The following is a 14497-nucleotide window of genomic DNA, read 5'->3' as shown; positions in this document are numbered from 1 at the left end:
GGTAGTTATTAATGTACAGGAGTGAGTGTATGCTGAGCACTCTTCTAAGCAAATGATGAGGCAGCATCATGAAGTCAGTCTCAAGACAGCCTCAGTGCTTGTGTTTGAATAGCTAATCAGTGATCAGCTGTTTCCACTGACACCACCCCCTCCCAACACTGTGCAGTTTAGTAAGAGCACACAGTTAATCAGGTGATTACAGTTTAGGGTTTTTGTTTTTGTTTTTGATTGTTTGATTTTTTTTTTTTTTTTTTTTTTTTTTTTGGTTTGGTTTGGTTTTTCGAGACAGGGTTTCTCTGTGTAGCCCTGGCTGTCCTGGAACTCACTCTGTAGACCAGGCTAGCCTCGAACTCTCAAACTCAGAAATCCGCCTGCCTCTGCCTCCCAAGTGCTGGGATTAAAGGCGCGTGCCACCACCGCCCAGCTGATTTTTTTTTTTTTTTTTTTTTTTTTTAAAGACAGGTCGGTCTTACTACATAGTATTGGTTGGACTGAAACTTGCTATGTCGACCAGGTCATCTTCAGACTCGGAGATCTGCCTACCTCTGCCTCCCAGATGTTGGGATTAAAGGGATATATCATGATGCTTAGTGTTTTTAATTTTGTTTTTAAAGATTATTTTTTAAAATGCTAATTTTTAAAGTTATTTAAAAGTGTCTGTATGTGGTATGCACATGATGTGTATGTGAGTGCAGGTATCTGAGGAGGAAGGAAGTGTTGGGTTCTCCAGTGGTGAAGTTATAGGCAGTTTGACGTGTGTGCTTGGGAACCATGGGTGGCTCCTCAGTCAGAGCACCGTGTGCTTTCTAACCACTGAGCAGTCTTTCTAGCCACAGTCACAGAGTCAGTGAAGTTAAATGTAATTTTAAAGAGAAATAGTATGGTTTTCTTATTGTGATGGTTTCTCTTTCATGCTGCAGTGTGCGTGAAGGAAAATTGGAACATACACTTGCCCGAGACTTGGTTCCAGGTGACACAGTTTGTCTTTCTGTGGGAGACAGAGTTCCTGCTGACTTACGATTATTTGAGGTAAGTTTAGAGTACATGTATATTGTTTAATAGATTTAGCAGTTCTAATGATTGACATGTCGTTTGTTTGAAATGTTGATTATTCTGCCTGAAATAGTGACAAGCATCGGCATGTTTTCCTCCTCTGAGGTAAAGTTGTTAGAGGTGTCCCCTTGGTCAGTTAGCATACTTTTGTGACAGTCTGAGTTAGGTACTGTACCAACAGAAAAACATGATAGAATTCTGTTGATTTGGGAATCCGCTAGGCATGAACAAAGGTGAACTCAAGAATCAGGTAAGAGGAGTTAAGAGTATAGAAACTGGGAGCAGGGACACAACTGATGTAGCTGGAGACAGAATGCCTCATCCAACGTAGCAACGTTGATGGAGAACAGTGTGGAGCAGGAAAGGGGAGAGTGTTAACCTCTAGGAGCATTCCAGTAGGGATGCCCCTTGCCTCACAGTGGGGTCACAAGACTGTCTGACTCAGAGCTCTGGCTTACTACACTGCCCAGCATCTCCTGGGAATATCATATTGCAATCTTAGAAAAGAGCGAGTGAAAAATGGAAGTATGGTTTCTACTGAATGTGTATTTAACGTTCTCAGTAAGAGGCAGAGTTGGCTAACGGTGCATGCTCCCTCTGGAGATGCGTAGAAACCATCTGGGGTGTGATGGCTTGAGATTCTGTACATGTGACCAGTTCCTGTTCAGAGTGCTGCTTCACCCACCTCATTACAGAGTCATTACAAATCCATTGTTTACATTTTTGAGGTAGATTCTCCAAATGAGTTCTTTAAATATAGATCAGGCTGGCTCTTAAAGAATAAGTTAAGCTGCCCCTTCCTTTGTCAGCATATCATAGGCTTGAAGCCACCATACTTAGCCTAAGCATTATTAGAGATATAATTCATATATGATAAGATGTCCACAGTTGAAGTGTAACCGTTAGTGGTGTTCAGTCTGTTCTGAGGTGTGCAGCCATCACCAGTCACCACTTTCCACTCACTGTGTTCCTGTTTTTGACACTAAAGTGTGTTTGCTTATTCTTGACATTTCATTAATTTAAATAGAATCATATGATACACAGGCCTTTCCCTGTCTGTCTCACTTAACATTTTCTCAGGTACATTATCTAGTACTTTATTAGTTTTTATTGCCACATAATTTTTTGTTTTATGAATATATACATAGTAATTCAGTCCACTTATATTTGAAAGGTTGCTTGTAGGGAAGGGAAGGGCTTCTGCTGTGTTGTTACTTATGTTACCACAGTCTTGCTCTCTGTGAGAATGTGTTTACAGACCCCTCCATGCATGACTATTTTTTTTTTTTTTTGGTCTGAGAAAATTTTCTGTGACTCCAAATGTAGGTATATAAAATATGTTTGCAAATCAAGCATTAGCAGGTAGTAAATCACAAAAAACCTTAAACCAGTTCTTCAGTATGCATATAGTTTACCATTTATTAAAGGGAAAACAAGTTTACCAGTGAGATGGAGATTCTTTTTAATTTTTACGTAAAGAATTAAATTTTGGGCTGGAGAGATGGCTTAGGGTTAAGAGCACTTGCTTCTCTTGCAGAAAACAGGGTTTGGTTCTGAGCACTCACATGTTGACTCACAACTATCAGTAACTCCAGTTTCTGGGGATCTGCTATTCTCTTGTAACCTCTGTGAGCCCCAGCTAGTCCAACAGTGGCTGTCTACCAATGGAAGGTCCAAGAGAATGCATCTGGAAGTTATGCAGTCCACGAGGCTGGACTGAACATGTTTATTGGGTCGTCAGTATATATACTGGACTTGCAAAAAAGTAGGTCGTAATGCCAGTGAAGGAATGGACTTGTTAGTGAGACCAGAGCGAGAGCTAGAAGGGCAGCGAGAGTGAATGAGCCTCCTTCTTTCATGTCCTTTTTATAGACTGCCAACAGAAGGTGTGGCCCACATTAAATGTGGATCTTCCCACTTCAAAAAATCTGGATTAAAGGTGCATCTTTCTACCTCAAAGATCTGGATTAGAAGTTGGTCTTCCCACTTCAAATGATTTAGTCAAGATAAAAAATTCCTCATAGGTGTTTCTAGAAGTCTTTGTTTTAATTAGTCCCAGATGTTATCAAGTTGGCAGCCAAGAATAACCATCATATCCCTGTTAAATTTTTAGGGGTTATGCCTAGAAGTTTTGTTTCTGGAGGGGAGAGTGCTCCTACTAAGAGTCACAACAAAATTCCATTGAACTGGAAGCTCAGACTTCCCCTTGGTAGGAACAGGAAGCAGAAATTTTCCTAGTGAGGCACTAAGGGTGATAGTGAATATAAGTATTCCCTTTTTCACCCCTGATTTCTGGACCTGTGGATCCCGGTTTTGGGAGAAACCAAACCATGTGTTAGACACTAATTCAAAGCATATGCTTAACTGCTTGCCTTCTGGAGAACCCTGCTCTGCCACCTAATTAGCAATGTAACTGTGTTTTCAAAAGGCCATTCTGTCTTTCAGGCTAGCTGCTTTAGGATGGTAGGAATCGAGACAAGTAGATCCCACGATCATGGGTCAACTCTCATATTTCTCTGGCTGAGAAGTGAGCAGTATAGTATGGAATACAGAGTTCTCTCAGGCCATGTGTGGTGGTTTTGGCAGATGCATTATATTTTGGATTTTGTAGCCAGAATAAGTATCTACTCCAGTAAGGGCAAAGTGTTGTCCTTTCCATGGAGGAAGTGCTCAGTGTAGTTGTTGACAGCCAAGAATAGCCATCACAGCATACATGTAGGCAAACATTAATAAAATAAAAATGCATAAATCTTTTTAAAAAGAGAATTAAATTCTGCCTGATCACTTGCTCTTACAAGACACAGAAAATCTTGAACATTTTCTAGAATTGACCAGTATTTTCATTTTATAATCATTAATCCTGAGAATGCCACTTTGCATAAACACATAGCATAAAATGGCAGAAGTATGTTTAGGGTTATTTCTGAAATTATTGAACATTTTCCTCAATCCTAAGCCAAAATCCATGGAACAATTTTTGTGAAACTCAAGTCAACAATTCACATAGTGACGTTTAAAATCAAGCATACTACAATCCAGACCTGTACTGATTTGATACCTACTTGTTAAGGACTGAGAGTAGTCTTCTTCATTGTAAGCCACTGTGTTTATATCACAGTAGAAAATATTCTGTGTTCAATAAAGGCATTCTAATTCATAAATGCTGAAGCCATGTCTAGGGATGATGTGTTGTGTGATTGCATGCACAGTACAAAGTGCATGTTTCGTGTTTAGAGCCAGGTAGGAGTGACTGTGCACAACTCACTCAATATGGGTGGGTCCTGTCAGAAACAACTAGGATTCAGTATGCATTTGATGTGGACCATATTTCTGGTTATTGGATGGTCAGGAATCTTTCACTCTTGCCAGATTTTTGATGACCCCTTAAAATTAATGTGATCTCAACCTGGGTCATGAGCCATAGTATGCTCTCTGGGGATAGTTGGAGATAGTTGAGTGGGTTAAAGTACTGTAATCAAGAAGGTCTGAATTCCAATTTCCTGAAAGCCCTGTTAAAGCTAGGATTGTCTGCATATGTCTGGAACCCCAGAGTTATGGTGGGAACAGGCAGGTCTGGGTGCTTGCTCGCCATAGCAGAGCCACGTGTTAGTTTCTTTTCCTTTGTTCTGATAAAATACTCTGACAAAAACAGTTTAGGTCACAGCTCAAGGTTATAGTCCATCATGGCAGGGAGTCAAGCTGTCAGGAGCCTGGAGCAGCTGACTATATTATGGCAGGTGAGAGCAATGAGTGTATGCATGCTAGCACTCAGCCTGTTTTGATTTCTGTACTCTTACACAGTCCACTGCCTAGGGAATGGTGCCACCTGTAGTGAGTAGGTCTTCCTACCTCAGTTAATGTAATCAAGATCATACCCTGCAGCAGTGGTTCTCAGCCTTCCTCATGCTGTGACCTTTCAATATAGTTCCTTATGTTTTTTACCCCAATCAACATTATTTCATTGCTGTTATGAATCATAATATATCTAATAATGCAGGGTGACCCTCCCCGAAAGGAGTCATGACCCACAGGGTGAGAACTGCTGCCCTATAGATATGCTTAGAAGCTCATCTCCTGAGAGATTGTAGATTCTGTCAAGTTGAAGACACTAATCATCACAGTGAGCTTTTAGTTCAGTAAGAAACCATACCTCAAAAATAGGGTGGAGAGTACATTCTATCACCTCACAATGGAATGTGCCTAGTGGATTTCTGAGAAGCAGCCTTCAGTCCTCAGGAAGAGTAACTTTTGAGCCAGCTTTGTAAACCTCTTTTTTAGATTTTGATAAGAATTACTTGTTAATTTTTTTGTGACTCCATTATAAATGATAGGACTTGATTTTCTTGCTGTCTTTAAGATTTTTGTCATCTACTTGGCCAGTACTTTTTTCCCCCCTTGTTCTTAACAGTGTATCTCATTGGAGATTGGTTGAACATCTTGATTATTAAGATTTGGATTTTTCATTAAGTTTGGGAAGTTGCAAACCATTATATATGCAGATAGTCTCTCTACTTGTCTGCTTTTCTCCTTCTGGAATGCTTAAAACATGTTGTTTTGCTTGATAGTGTCTCACACATAGATCCAGTGTCTCGCACACACAGACTCTATTCCTTTTCTTATCTTTTTCATTCTGCTCTTTAGACTAGTGATTTCTTCCTTAATTTTTATTTAAATTTTATTTTTATTATTGTGGGTAATTATTTTCTTTGAGCATACCTAGGCACCGGTTACATGCCTGCTGCCTATGGAGGTCAGAAGAGGGCATCTGAGCTTCTGGTCCTGGAGTTACAGATAGACATGAACCTTCAAATAGATGCTAGGAATTGAGTCTAGGTTCTCTGGAAGAATAGTAAGTGCTCTTAACCTCTGAACCATCTCTCCAGCCTCTAGACCGGTGATTTTTAATTGTTCCATCTGCAAGGTTGTTGATTGCTTTTTTTTTTTAATTTTTAAATTTTAATGTTGACCCTTATTTAGGTAACTTTGCATTCAGCTTTTATTATCACTTTCTGGTTGATATAATACATATTGATTGAACTGTGCCATGCCTTATATAATCCAGGCCCTCATGCAACCTAGGTAGGTGCTCTACCATTCAGCTGTAGACCCAGCCTCAGCCCCTAGGTTTCTAATCATTTTCCTTATGCAGTTTCCGTTGATATTTTTTATAAATTACGTTTCTTGTTTCTGTTCTTTGAGCATAGTTATCTTTTTCTAGTCTCAGTTTGGTGTCTAAGTTTCCTTACAGAATGTTTTTGCCACTTAATTTCTTTCTGGTAAAATCATCCATACTTAAGATTCTTTAAAAAATTAAGTTTATTATTTTATTTTATGGGCATTGGTGTTTGCCTTCATTGGTGTTACACTTGCATGCCTGGTGCCTGAGGAGGCTGAAAGAGATCTTTAGATTCTTTGGAGTTAGCGGTACAGAAACTTGTGAAAAGCCGTACTGAGTACCAAGCTTGAGTCCTTTGGAAGAGCAACAAGTGCTCTTTTCATTGCTTAATGATCTCTCCTGCCCCTAAGGCTGTGTTTCTTAACTATGTTTTTGTAGGGTGGTATACGATTCTGTCTGGGGATGGCAGCTAGTAGCCATGTTTTAAAAATTCTACTTATCAAAATTGCAGGAACTTTTTTCTTCATTAAGCACTTGAGTCAGAAAGTCAGCAATTTGTAGCAGGTATTAAAGGATAAAATCAACTTCAAATAACCTTAAAACATTTTTTATGTGTTTATATATGTGTGGGTGTCCATGTCTGTGTCTTTGGAGGCAAGAGATCAACCTTGGAAGTCATTCCTCAGGTGCTGTCCACCTTGATTTTTTGAGACAAGGCATCTCATTGGATCCTGAGGCATCAGATTAGGCTACGGTTGCTGCAGTGAGCCCTGGGCTCTTGTCTACACTTTCCAGCCCAAGCCACCATGCCTCACTTCATATGTGGTTTCTGGGGCTCAAATTGAGATTCTCCTAGGGTGCGGGTGGAGGAGGGGGGTTTTGCCATTCCTGTGGGACTGAGGCTCTGATCTTTGACATAACTGTGCCTGTGTCAGCAGCACAGCCATCCAGCACTGCACTCACTGAGGGCTTTTTCAGCTCCTTACACTTGGGAATAGTTTTCTGTGAGTCCTGCTTTCAGAAACAGAGCTAGGTCATATAAATAACATTTTCCACACCTAAAATGGTCGTTTCTGTGCTTAGGAAGGTGAATACTTTGAGACATGTCAACTAAACAATAATGTTTTGTTAGGAAAATGTGGGTTCACAGCTGTTCAGTTGTATTTTGAATTTTAGGCTAACCTGTTCCTATGGTAAGCATTCTTTGTTTCATGAGTCAGATTTTGTTGACTTAATTTAACGTATATGGTTATACTGATCTGATCTTTTGTTTTAAAGTAATTGCTATAAAACAAGATGTAGCCAATGGCTGGAAAGTGAATATTGGAAGAAGTGGTGGTTGTGAACTCTTGAAATGTGAGATGTACTGTAATTTAAATTTATGAACGCTTGTTTTTCAAGGCTGTGGATCTTTCCATTGACGAGTCTAGCTTGACAGGAGAGACAACTCCTTGTTCTAAGGTGACAGCTCCTCAGCCAACTGCTACTAATGGAGATCTTGCATCAAGAAGTAACATCGCCTTCATGGGAACACTGGTCAGATGTGGCAAAGCAAAGGTGAGCATTTCCTCTTGAAAAAAAGCAGTTATCTTCACTAAATACATTTTTCCTCTTCTTTTAAAAACTTTTAAAAGATATATGTGTGTGTATGTGTATGTGTGTATGTGTGTGGACACATGGGCACCATGGGGTGTGCACGGAGGTTAGAGGACACCTTTGTGGAATCACTTGTCTACCTCTGTGTAGCTGCCAGGGCTCAGATGCAAGTCATCAGGCTTGGCAGCAAGAGCCTTTATTTGCTGAGCTACATTACTGACCAAGTTTTTTTCTATTTTTTTTTTTAATTTTTATTTTTTAATATAGTACTGATTATAATGTTCTGATAACATATTTTTTACCCAGTGATATATTTCAACTATTTTGTTTGCTGGTTTCTAATATTTATCAACATAAAAGTTACCTTTTTTGGGAGCGGGAGTGGAGTAGGGGACTACAAGATGCAGTGTTAAGTGCTTATTGAGCATAAGACGTTACATTTTAAAGGAAGAGCCTCACATCCAGGTCAGTTTGTTCCTAGGGCTTGTATTTTAGAGGAGTAAATATTAATAAGAGTCACATAAACAGGTAAATCTGCAAATGTATATGAATCAGGTCTGAAGGTAAGACTGAAGAAAGGAGAGACCTTTGTTTTGTTCTCCACCTCTTCCCCACCTCCTTCCCCTTTGAATAGAAATAAATTTCCTCGTTTTTCCCCTTTAGGGTATCGTCATTGGAACAGGAGAAAATTCTGAATTTGGAGAAGTCTTTAAGATGATGCAGGCAGAAGAAGTGAGTATGAGTATTTACTATGTCAGTGGTTTGTTTGAAATCTGTAATTTTCTTTCTTTTGTTTTTTGTTTTTTTTTTTTGAGACAGGGTTTCTCTGTGTATCTCTGGCTGTCCTGGAACTCAATTCTGTAGACCAGGCTGGCCTCGAACTCAGAAATCCACCTGCCTCTGCCTCCCAAGTGCTGGGATTAAAGGTGTGTGCTACCACTGCCCAGCTGAAATATGTAATTTTCTATCTTAAGTAGTGGAAAAGTATTTATAGATTCTTGGATATACTGCTGAAAACTGTGTCTTCTTCAGGATATTGCTCTTTTTGTTTGCTTACAAATCCTATAATTGAAAGGATTTGAGATTACGTTGTAATTATTCTAAAAGTTGTTTATTTTTACTCATTGATTATGTTAAAAGAAATTTATAGCCAATTTTTAGATAGGTGTTATTCCTTATGGAAAATGGTTCTGTTATTACTTTGGGTGGGTATTTAACGTAATGTGTAGTATGTACTGAGCCCATGTTCTATCACTGGGCACCCTTACCTGCTAGGATTGCTGCTAATGTCCTTTTAATGCAAATCACTTCTTCTACCCAAGTTTTTAACACAAGTGTGTGTGTGTGTGTGTGTGTGTGTGTGTGTGTGTAAGTTACATCCTGTAAATGCTATCTCTTTCCAAAATCATCTGAGTTTCTTAGCTAACCTCCCAATACACCAGTTTATGATGTAGCGTGGAATAAGAAGCTTGTCAGTGAAAGATCACTGAGAAGGGCAGATCAGGGAGGCATAGAATAAAGCGTAAACCTGTGTTACTAGCATGTTTGTGGGTACAGAGAGGAACACTGGAAAATGGCAGGAACAGCTGATTGTAATGGAGAAGTGCAGGAGACATTTTTAACTTAGTGGGATACATGACCTGCACTGTGTGAGCATAGGCCTCAGTTTCTTCAGGGAAGGTGCAACCTCTAGGAGAGTTGTGTGCTTAACTCAGGAGTGTGCACTTCAAGTACTTCGCAGAGCTCCCAGCACCTGGAAGATGTTTTCAATTCAACCTATTGTGACAATCTTCTCCAATTTGTCAAGGCACCAAAAACCCCTCTGCAGAAGAGCATGGACCTCTTAGGCAAACAGCTGTCCTTTTACTCCTTTGGTATAATAGGTAAGAGAAGAGTGAGTATGTATACCTTTTTTACTTGGGTTTTCTTTTTTTGTATGTTTGTTTATATATTTATCTTGCACACGTATGTGTACATGTTTGGAGGCCAGAGGACAACTTGTGGAAGTCAGTTCTCCGTCCGCATGAGGCTTCGAGGGATTGAACTCCTGTTGTTTGACATGGTGACAAGCTCCCTTTCCCACTGAGCCATTTCATTGCCTTTGGGGGTTTTCTGTTTTGAACGTAGAGGGTAAAATTATTTTGTTTCCATGTTTCCTTTTTGCTTGGTACTTATTTTCTAAAATTATAAAACCGACTCTGGAGCAGATAAAACCAGAATTGTGTAATTCCTGTAGTCAGTGAGCATTTCCCTACACGTTTTAGTATTTGTGTTTAAAGCTCTTCTTTATCTTATTTCCCTTCCTCTTCTCTCCTCTTCCTTTCCTATTCTCTCCTTCCTTGCTCCTTCCCTCTGTCTTCCTTCCTCCTTCTCTTCCACCTGCCTGCCTTCTTTCTTCTTGTTAGATATTCTATCATAAACATCTTGTCGTTACGTTGATAATGACCTAAAACATATTTAAAGACAGTGTAGTATTCTGTTTTCTAATTAGGCATATTTTCAGTTTTTTACTTAAGATTTTCTGATTTTTTTAAATTCATAGACATAGTCTTCCAGTACAGATCATTAATAGCATATTGTAAACATTGTTCATTTCATTCAAATACATTTTTAGAAGTAAAATTATTGAGGTTAACAGCCGTCTCAGTAGTTTCAAGTTTTGATCATCCTAAGAATCTCCTGTGCTCATTTATAAAGATGATTACTTTAAGAATATCGCTGTAGATTAATTTCTTTTTTTTTTAAAAAAGAATTATTTATTTATCTTATGTATATGAGTACACTATAGCTGTCCTTAAACACACCAGAAGAGGGCATCAGATCCCATTACAGATAGTTGTGAGCCACCATGTGGTTGCTGGGAATTGAACTCAGGACCTCTGGAAGACCAGTCAGTGCTCTTAACAACTGAGCCATCTCTCCAGCCCTAGCTTAATTTCTTGCTTTTAAAATTTTGCTTTGCTTTTGTTTTGGTACTGGTGATTGAATCCAGGGTCTTAACTTGCTAGTCAAATGCTTACTGTAGAATTCACTTCCATTGAATGTTCAGTTTTTTTTTTTTTTTTAAACTATGGAGACATGTAGACCATGGTGGCTTCAAACTTATTATGTAGCCAAGGATGCCCTTGAACTCTAGGTCTTCCTATGCCTCCCAAAGGTTAGGATTGCAGGACCATCACACTGTGCCTTGCTCACTTTAACTTTTTCCTTTAAAGATTATCTGCTTCATAGTAAGATACATATGTCTGAAACTATAAGTCTCGCTAAGAACACAAGGCTAAAGAGGTCATAGGCTGAGAGGAGAACCTGCTGTTGTTTTGCTGAATGGACACGTTATCAGGCTACCTTCTGAGCCCTTAGTGCCTGTAGATGAGTTCAGCTCTCCCTTCAGATGAGAAGCTGGGTTTTTGTAGTAGAAAGTGTTTATTAGAGAGACTCAGCCGGTCAGAGTGCAGAGTAGGTGAGTGGACCGCTCAGCTCTAGATGAGACATTCATGCATACTGCCTCTAAGGTTTAGGGACTATTGTAGAAGAGGGCAGAAAGCTTATGAGAGTCTGAAATAGCATCTTCAGAAGGTGACAGGGTCATTGTAGTCATTCATTCAGACAGTAGTAGTTGTTGCCTGAGTAAAGTCATTCATTCAGACAGTAGTAGTTGTTGCCTGAGTAAGACCTACACAGGATTAAGCCAGTCATCATTCTGGTATGGATGGGGGAAGGGGCTCACGAAGCTTCACCCCTAACTGGAGAGCTATTGGCAGTCTTAATGATTGCTGACTAGAGTCAGTTTTTATCAAGGTGTGGCCCCTGATAGGTTGGTCATGCTCTAGTGGGTGGCCCTACACCCCTGTGCATAAGAACAACAGTAATTGGGCTCAGTGGGTTATAAAAGAAATGAAGACTTGAAGTTGAGGGGGAAATGTGTGTTGGAGAATGTCTCCATTGTTTATAAGTGTGAAATTCTTAAAAAAAACAAATACAAATATCAGAATAAAATGGTAATTATTTAAGGAGAAACCTGTATGCTTTAAACATTGTGTAGTGTACAGATGGTGTCAAATATTGCATGCAACTGTAAAAGCACCTTTAGATTTGAACAAAATACTTATTCTTAAAAATTATATATCTTAAGTTGGAGTTGTAACTTTCTTAGAAAGTTAATTATCCCAGCACTATTAATTTTATAGTCCATTATTTAATGTTTTGAGATGACATCTTTATCCTATATAAAGTACGTACATGTTACTTTATAATTTTAATGTAGAATTTTTCCTAATTCTCCTACTGTTTTTATTATAGTTCTTAGTGTTTTCAGATCATTAATCCATTTCTATAGCAATCATTCCCTTGTGTAGTTTCGGTGAACCAATCCCTCAAATACCTGTTTTCTTGGTAATCACTTGTTACCTTGGAGGTAGGAAGACAATGCTCTTGTTTTTAGCTGATGTGCCTTCTATTTGGTATTCGGTTTTATTTGGTTGTTGCTATTTATAGGTGCTTTTTAAAAATGAATTTGTTAAATTGAAGAGGATTTTAGTAAAATCTTAAGTCTCTTTGAGATAGTCCTAAATATACTTTCATATGAAGTACATACTTTATGTGTGATGTCTGCATATTGATTTATATAAAATTTAATTACAGTGTTAAGTTTGCAAAGTTGATAGTAAATATAAGACCTATACGCTTTGTAGCTCTCCCTCAGTTTCATCCTGTGAAGATGCTGTCGGTACTGTGAACTGTCAGCTCTGTTTGGACAGATGAATGGGAGCAGCAGAACCAGTCAGGAGAGCTTGTAGTCAGTCACTTTAGTCCTCTTGCTTACTGATTTCTATAAACCCTTCATTGTCATCTCATACACTTTTCTTCTATGTCAAGAGACTTTATGTACCTGGGAACTTATTCATCTGTCTTTTGTAGGTAATTATATAGAAAAGAGAAAAATGAGTATTTGATTTTGTTCTAGGTATCATCATGTTGGTTGGCTGGTTACTAGGAAAAGACATTCTGGAAATGTTCACTATTAGTGTAAGGTAAGTTCTAATATTTGTAGATTCACACTCATTTCATTATGGAGATCGCTTTTTGTATGGAGCTCATAAGAGAATAGTGTTTCTACTTAAATAGTTCCAAAGCTATATCCTGTTTCTGTGTATATACAGAGTCTACACATAATTCTAATATTTGCCTCACAAAAGACGTATTGAAGTAATGTCACAGGAAAATGGCAACCTATTTATTTGTCAGTGGGGAAGAAGCAGACTAGATGACTGGGCTGTGTAAGGAGCCGGCCATTAGAAGATGGCGCTTGTTCCCTCTGTTTGAGGTGGAAAACAACTGCATTCAGGGTCGTAAACACCTGCTGTGAGCCTGAGTATCTTTCAGACGCAGCTCCTCACCCTCCCAAACAGTATGTAAATGAAGTTCTGCAAGAAGCACCAATTAGACACTTATACACAGTTGTGATAACTATTTAAGCAGCACCCATTTCAGGCTTGGGGTCTTTCGCTTTACAATCAATGGTGTGTTCCCCAATAAAGTGCATGAGGAAGGATCCTGTTGTTGCGTCATCCTTGCTGGCGAGGTGGGCGTGACAGGGCTGTTAACTCCTTGTTGTGTTTCGTATGCAAGAAGGCAAGCTTTATATGTTCAGAAGTTCATGGTAGGAGATGGAAAACCACACTGTATTAGTTAATTCAACAGTGAGTCTCCAAAGAAAAAGAAAATCTCTAAACATCAAGGATCTTTTGTCATCCATGTAAGAGGGAGAGGTTGTTGTAGAAAAGCATCAGAGAACAAAGAATTTCTAGAAATGAATGATCCTGATTGCTGAAATTAAAAATTGAGTATGAAGTCTGAGAAAACAGAAAAACTGAAAGAAAAAACCTCAGGAAGATAAGTAAAAGTAACAAGAATAATTTCAGGAAATAGCATTTCCAAAAAAGACATAAGAGAAAACCATGGAGGAAACAGTATGAGTATCTTCTCAAGATAAAGTGCAACAGGGTCTGTGGAGACTTAGTGGCAGCTGGGCAATCTGCAGAGCCCGGCCTCCAGCCCTGTGAGTCAGAGGAGCACAAGCCACCTGCAGAGAAGTGGAGTTAGGTCATCTTTCGCTTCTCATGAGCTGTGAGTCCCACTCCAGGTGGGAACGCTGTAAGTCAGCACTTCATAGGCCACAGCTGATGTCTGTGCCCTGAAGACAGCAGGGCCAGTTCCCAGAGTTCCATGCAGCTGTTCACCCAGCCACACAGGCGTGAAGGTTCCAAGGTCCAGGATCCCCCTTGGGTTCCAGTTAGCCTCATTTACTACTGAGGGCTTGCAAGATGCAGGTATATTCAAGAGTCACTGTACTCAGGTAATACATAACTATGGCTTCTCATAAGAGAATTATGCTTTTCTTAGTTCAGAGAAAGACTGTCAGCAGATCCCCTTTATTATGAATGGCGTGAGCCAGCAACACATTGGACAGTACTCAGTCTCAGGTCACTAGGGAAACAGAATTAGTCAGTCAGGTGAAGAAAAGGAGACATTTCATTCACTTTTATCTCTAGCAACATCAGATCACAGTTTAAGATGGTGGAACATCGGTTATTGACAGCAGAGGAAAATGATTATAAATCTGTAGATTTCAGTCAGTTAAAAATAGCAGATGCTCAGGATATCTGTGAAGGGAAGAAAAGGAGAGAAAGATGATACGTGAGCTTGTAAAGAAGGATAGAAGTCACCTAGGCA

The 14497-nt window shown here is 39.2% G+C and overlaps 1 protein-coding gene across 6 annotated transcripts in view; it reads left to right on the top strand.

Moving 5' to 3' along the window:
• The window catches only part of Atp2c1 (ATPase secretory pathway Ca2+ transporting 1), a 110605-nt gene that overhangs the window by 59122 nt on the left and 36986 nt on the right, over positions 1–14497 (top strand). For all 6 annotated transcript variants that reach the window (XM_028756636.1, XM_028756632.1, XM_028756634.1 and 3 more), the window contains 5 exons: positions 921–1029; positions 7571–7726; positions 8429–8497; positions 9573–9648; positions 12729–12795. In XM_028756636.1, the coding sequence (XP_028612469.1) occupies positions 921–1029; positions 7571–7726; positions 8429–8497; positions 9573–9648; positions 12729–12795 (477 nt within the window). The remainder of the gene's footprint in view (positions 1–920; positions 1030–7570; positions 7727–8428; positions 8498–9572; positions 9649–12728; positions 12796–14497) is intronic.

Source organism: Grammomys surdaster, unplaced genomic scaffold (assembly GCF_004785775.1).
Source record: "Grammomys surdaster isolate TR1022 unplaced genomic scaffold, NIH_TR_1.0 126131, whole genome shotgun sequence".
Taxonomy (NCBI): Eukaryota; Metazoa; Chordata; class Mammalia; order Rodentia; family Muridae; genus Grammomys; species Grammomys surdaster.
The sequence above is the reverse complement of the archived record's forward strand: the minus strand, read 5'-3'. Positions and strand labels throughout refer to the sequence as shown.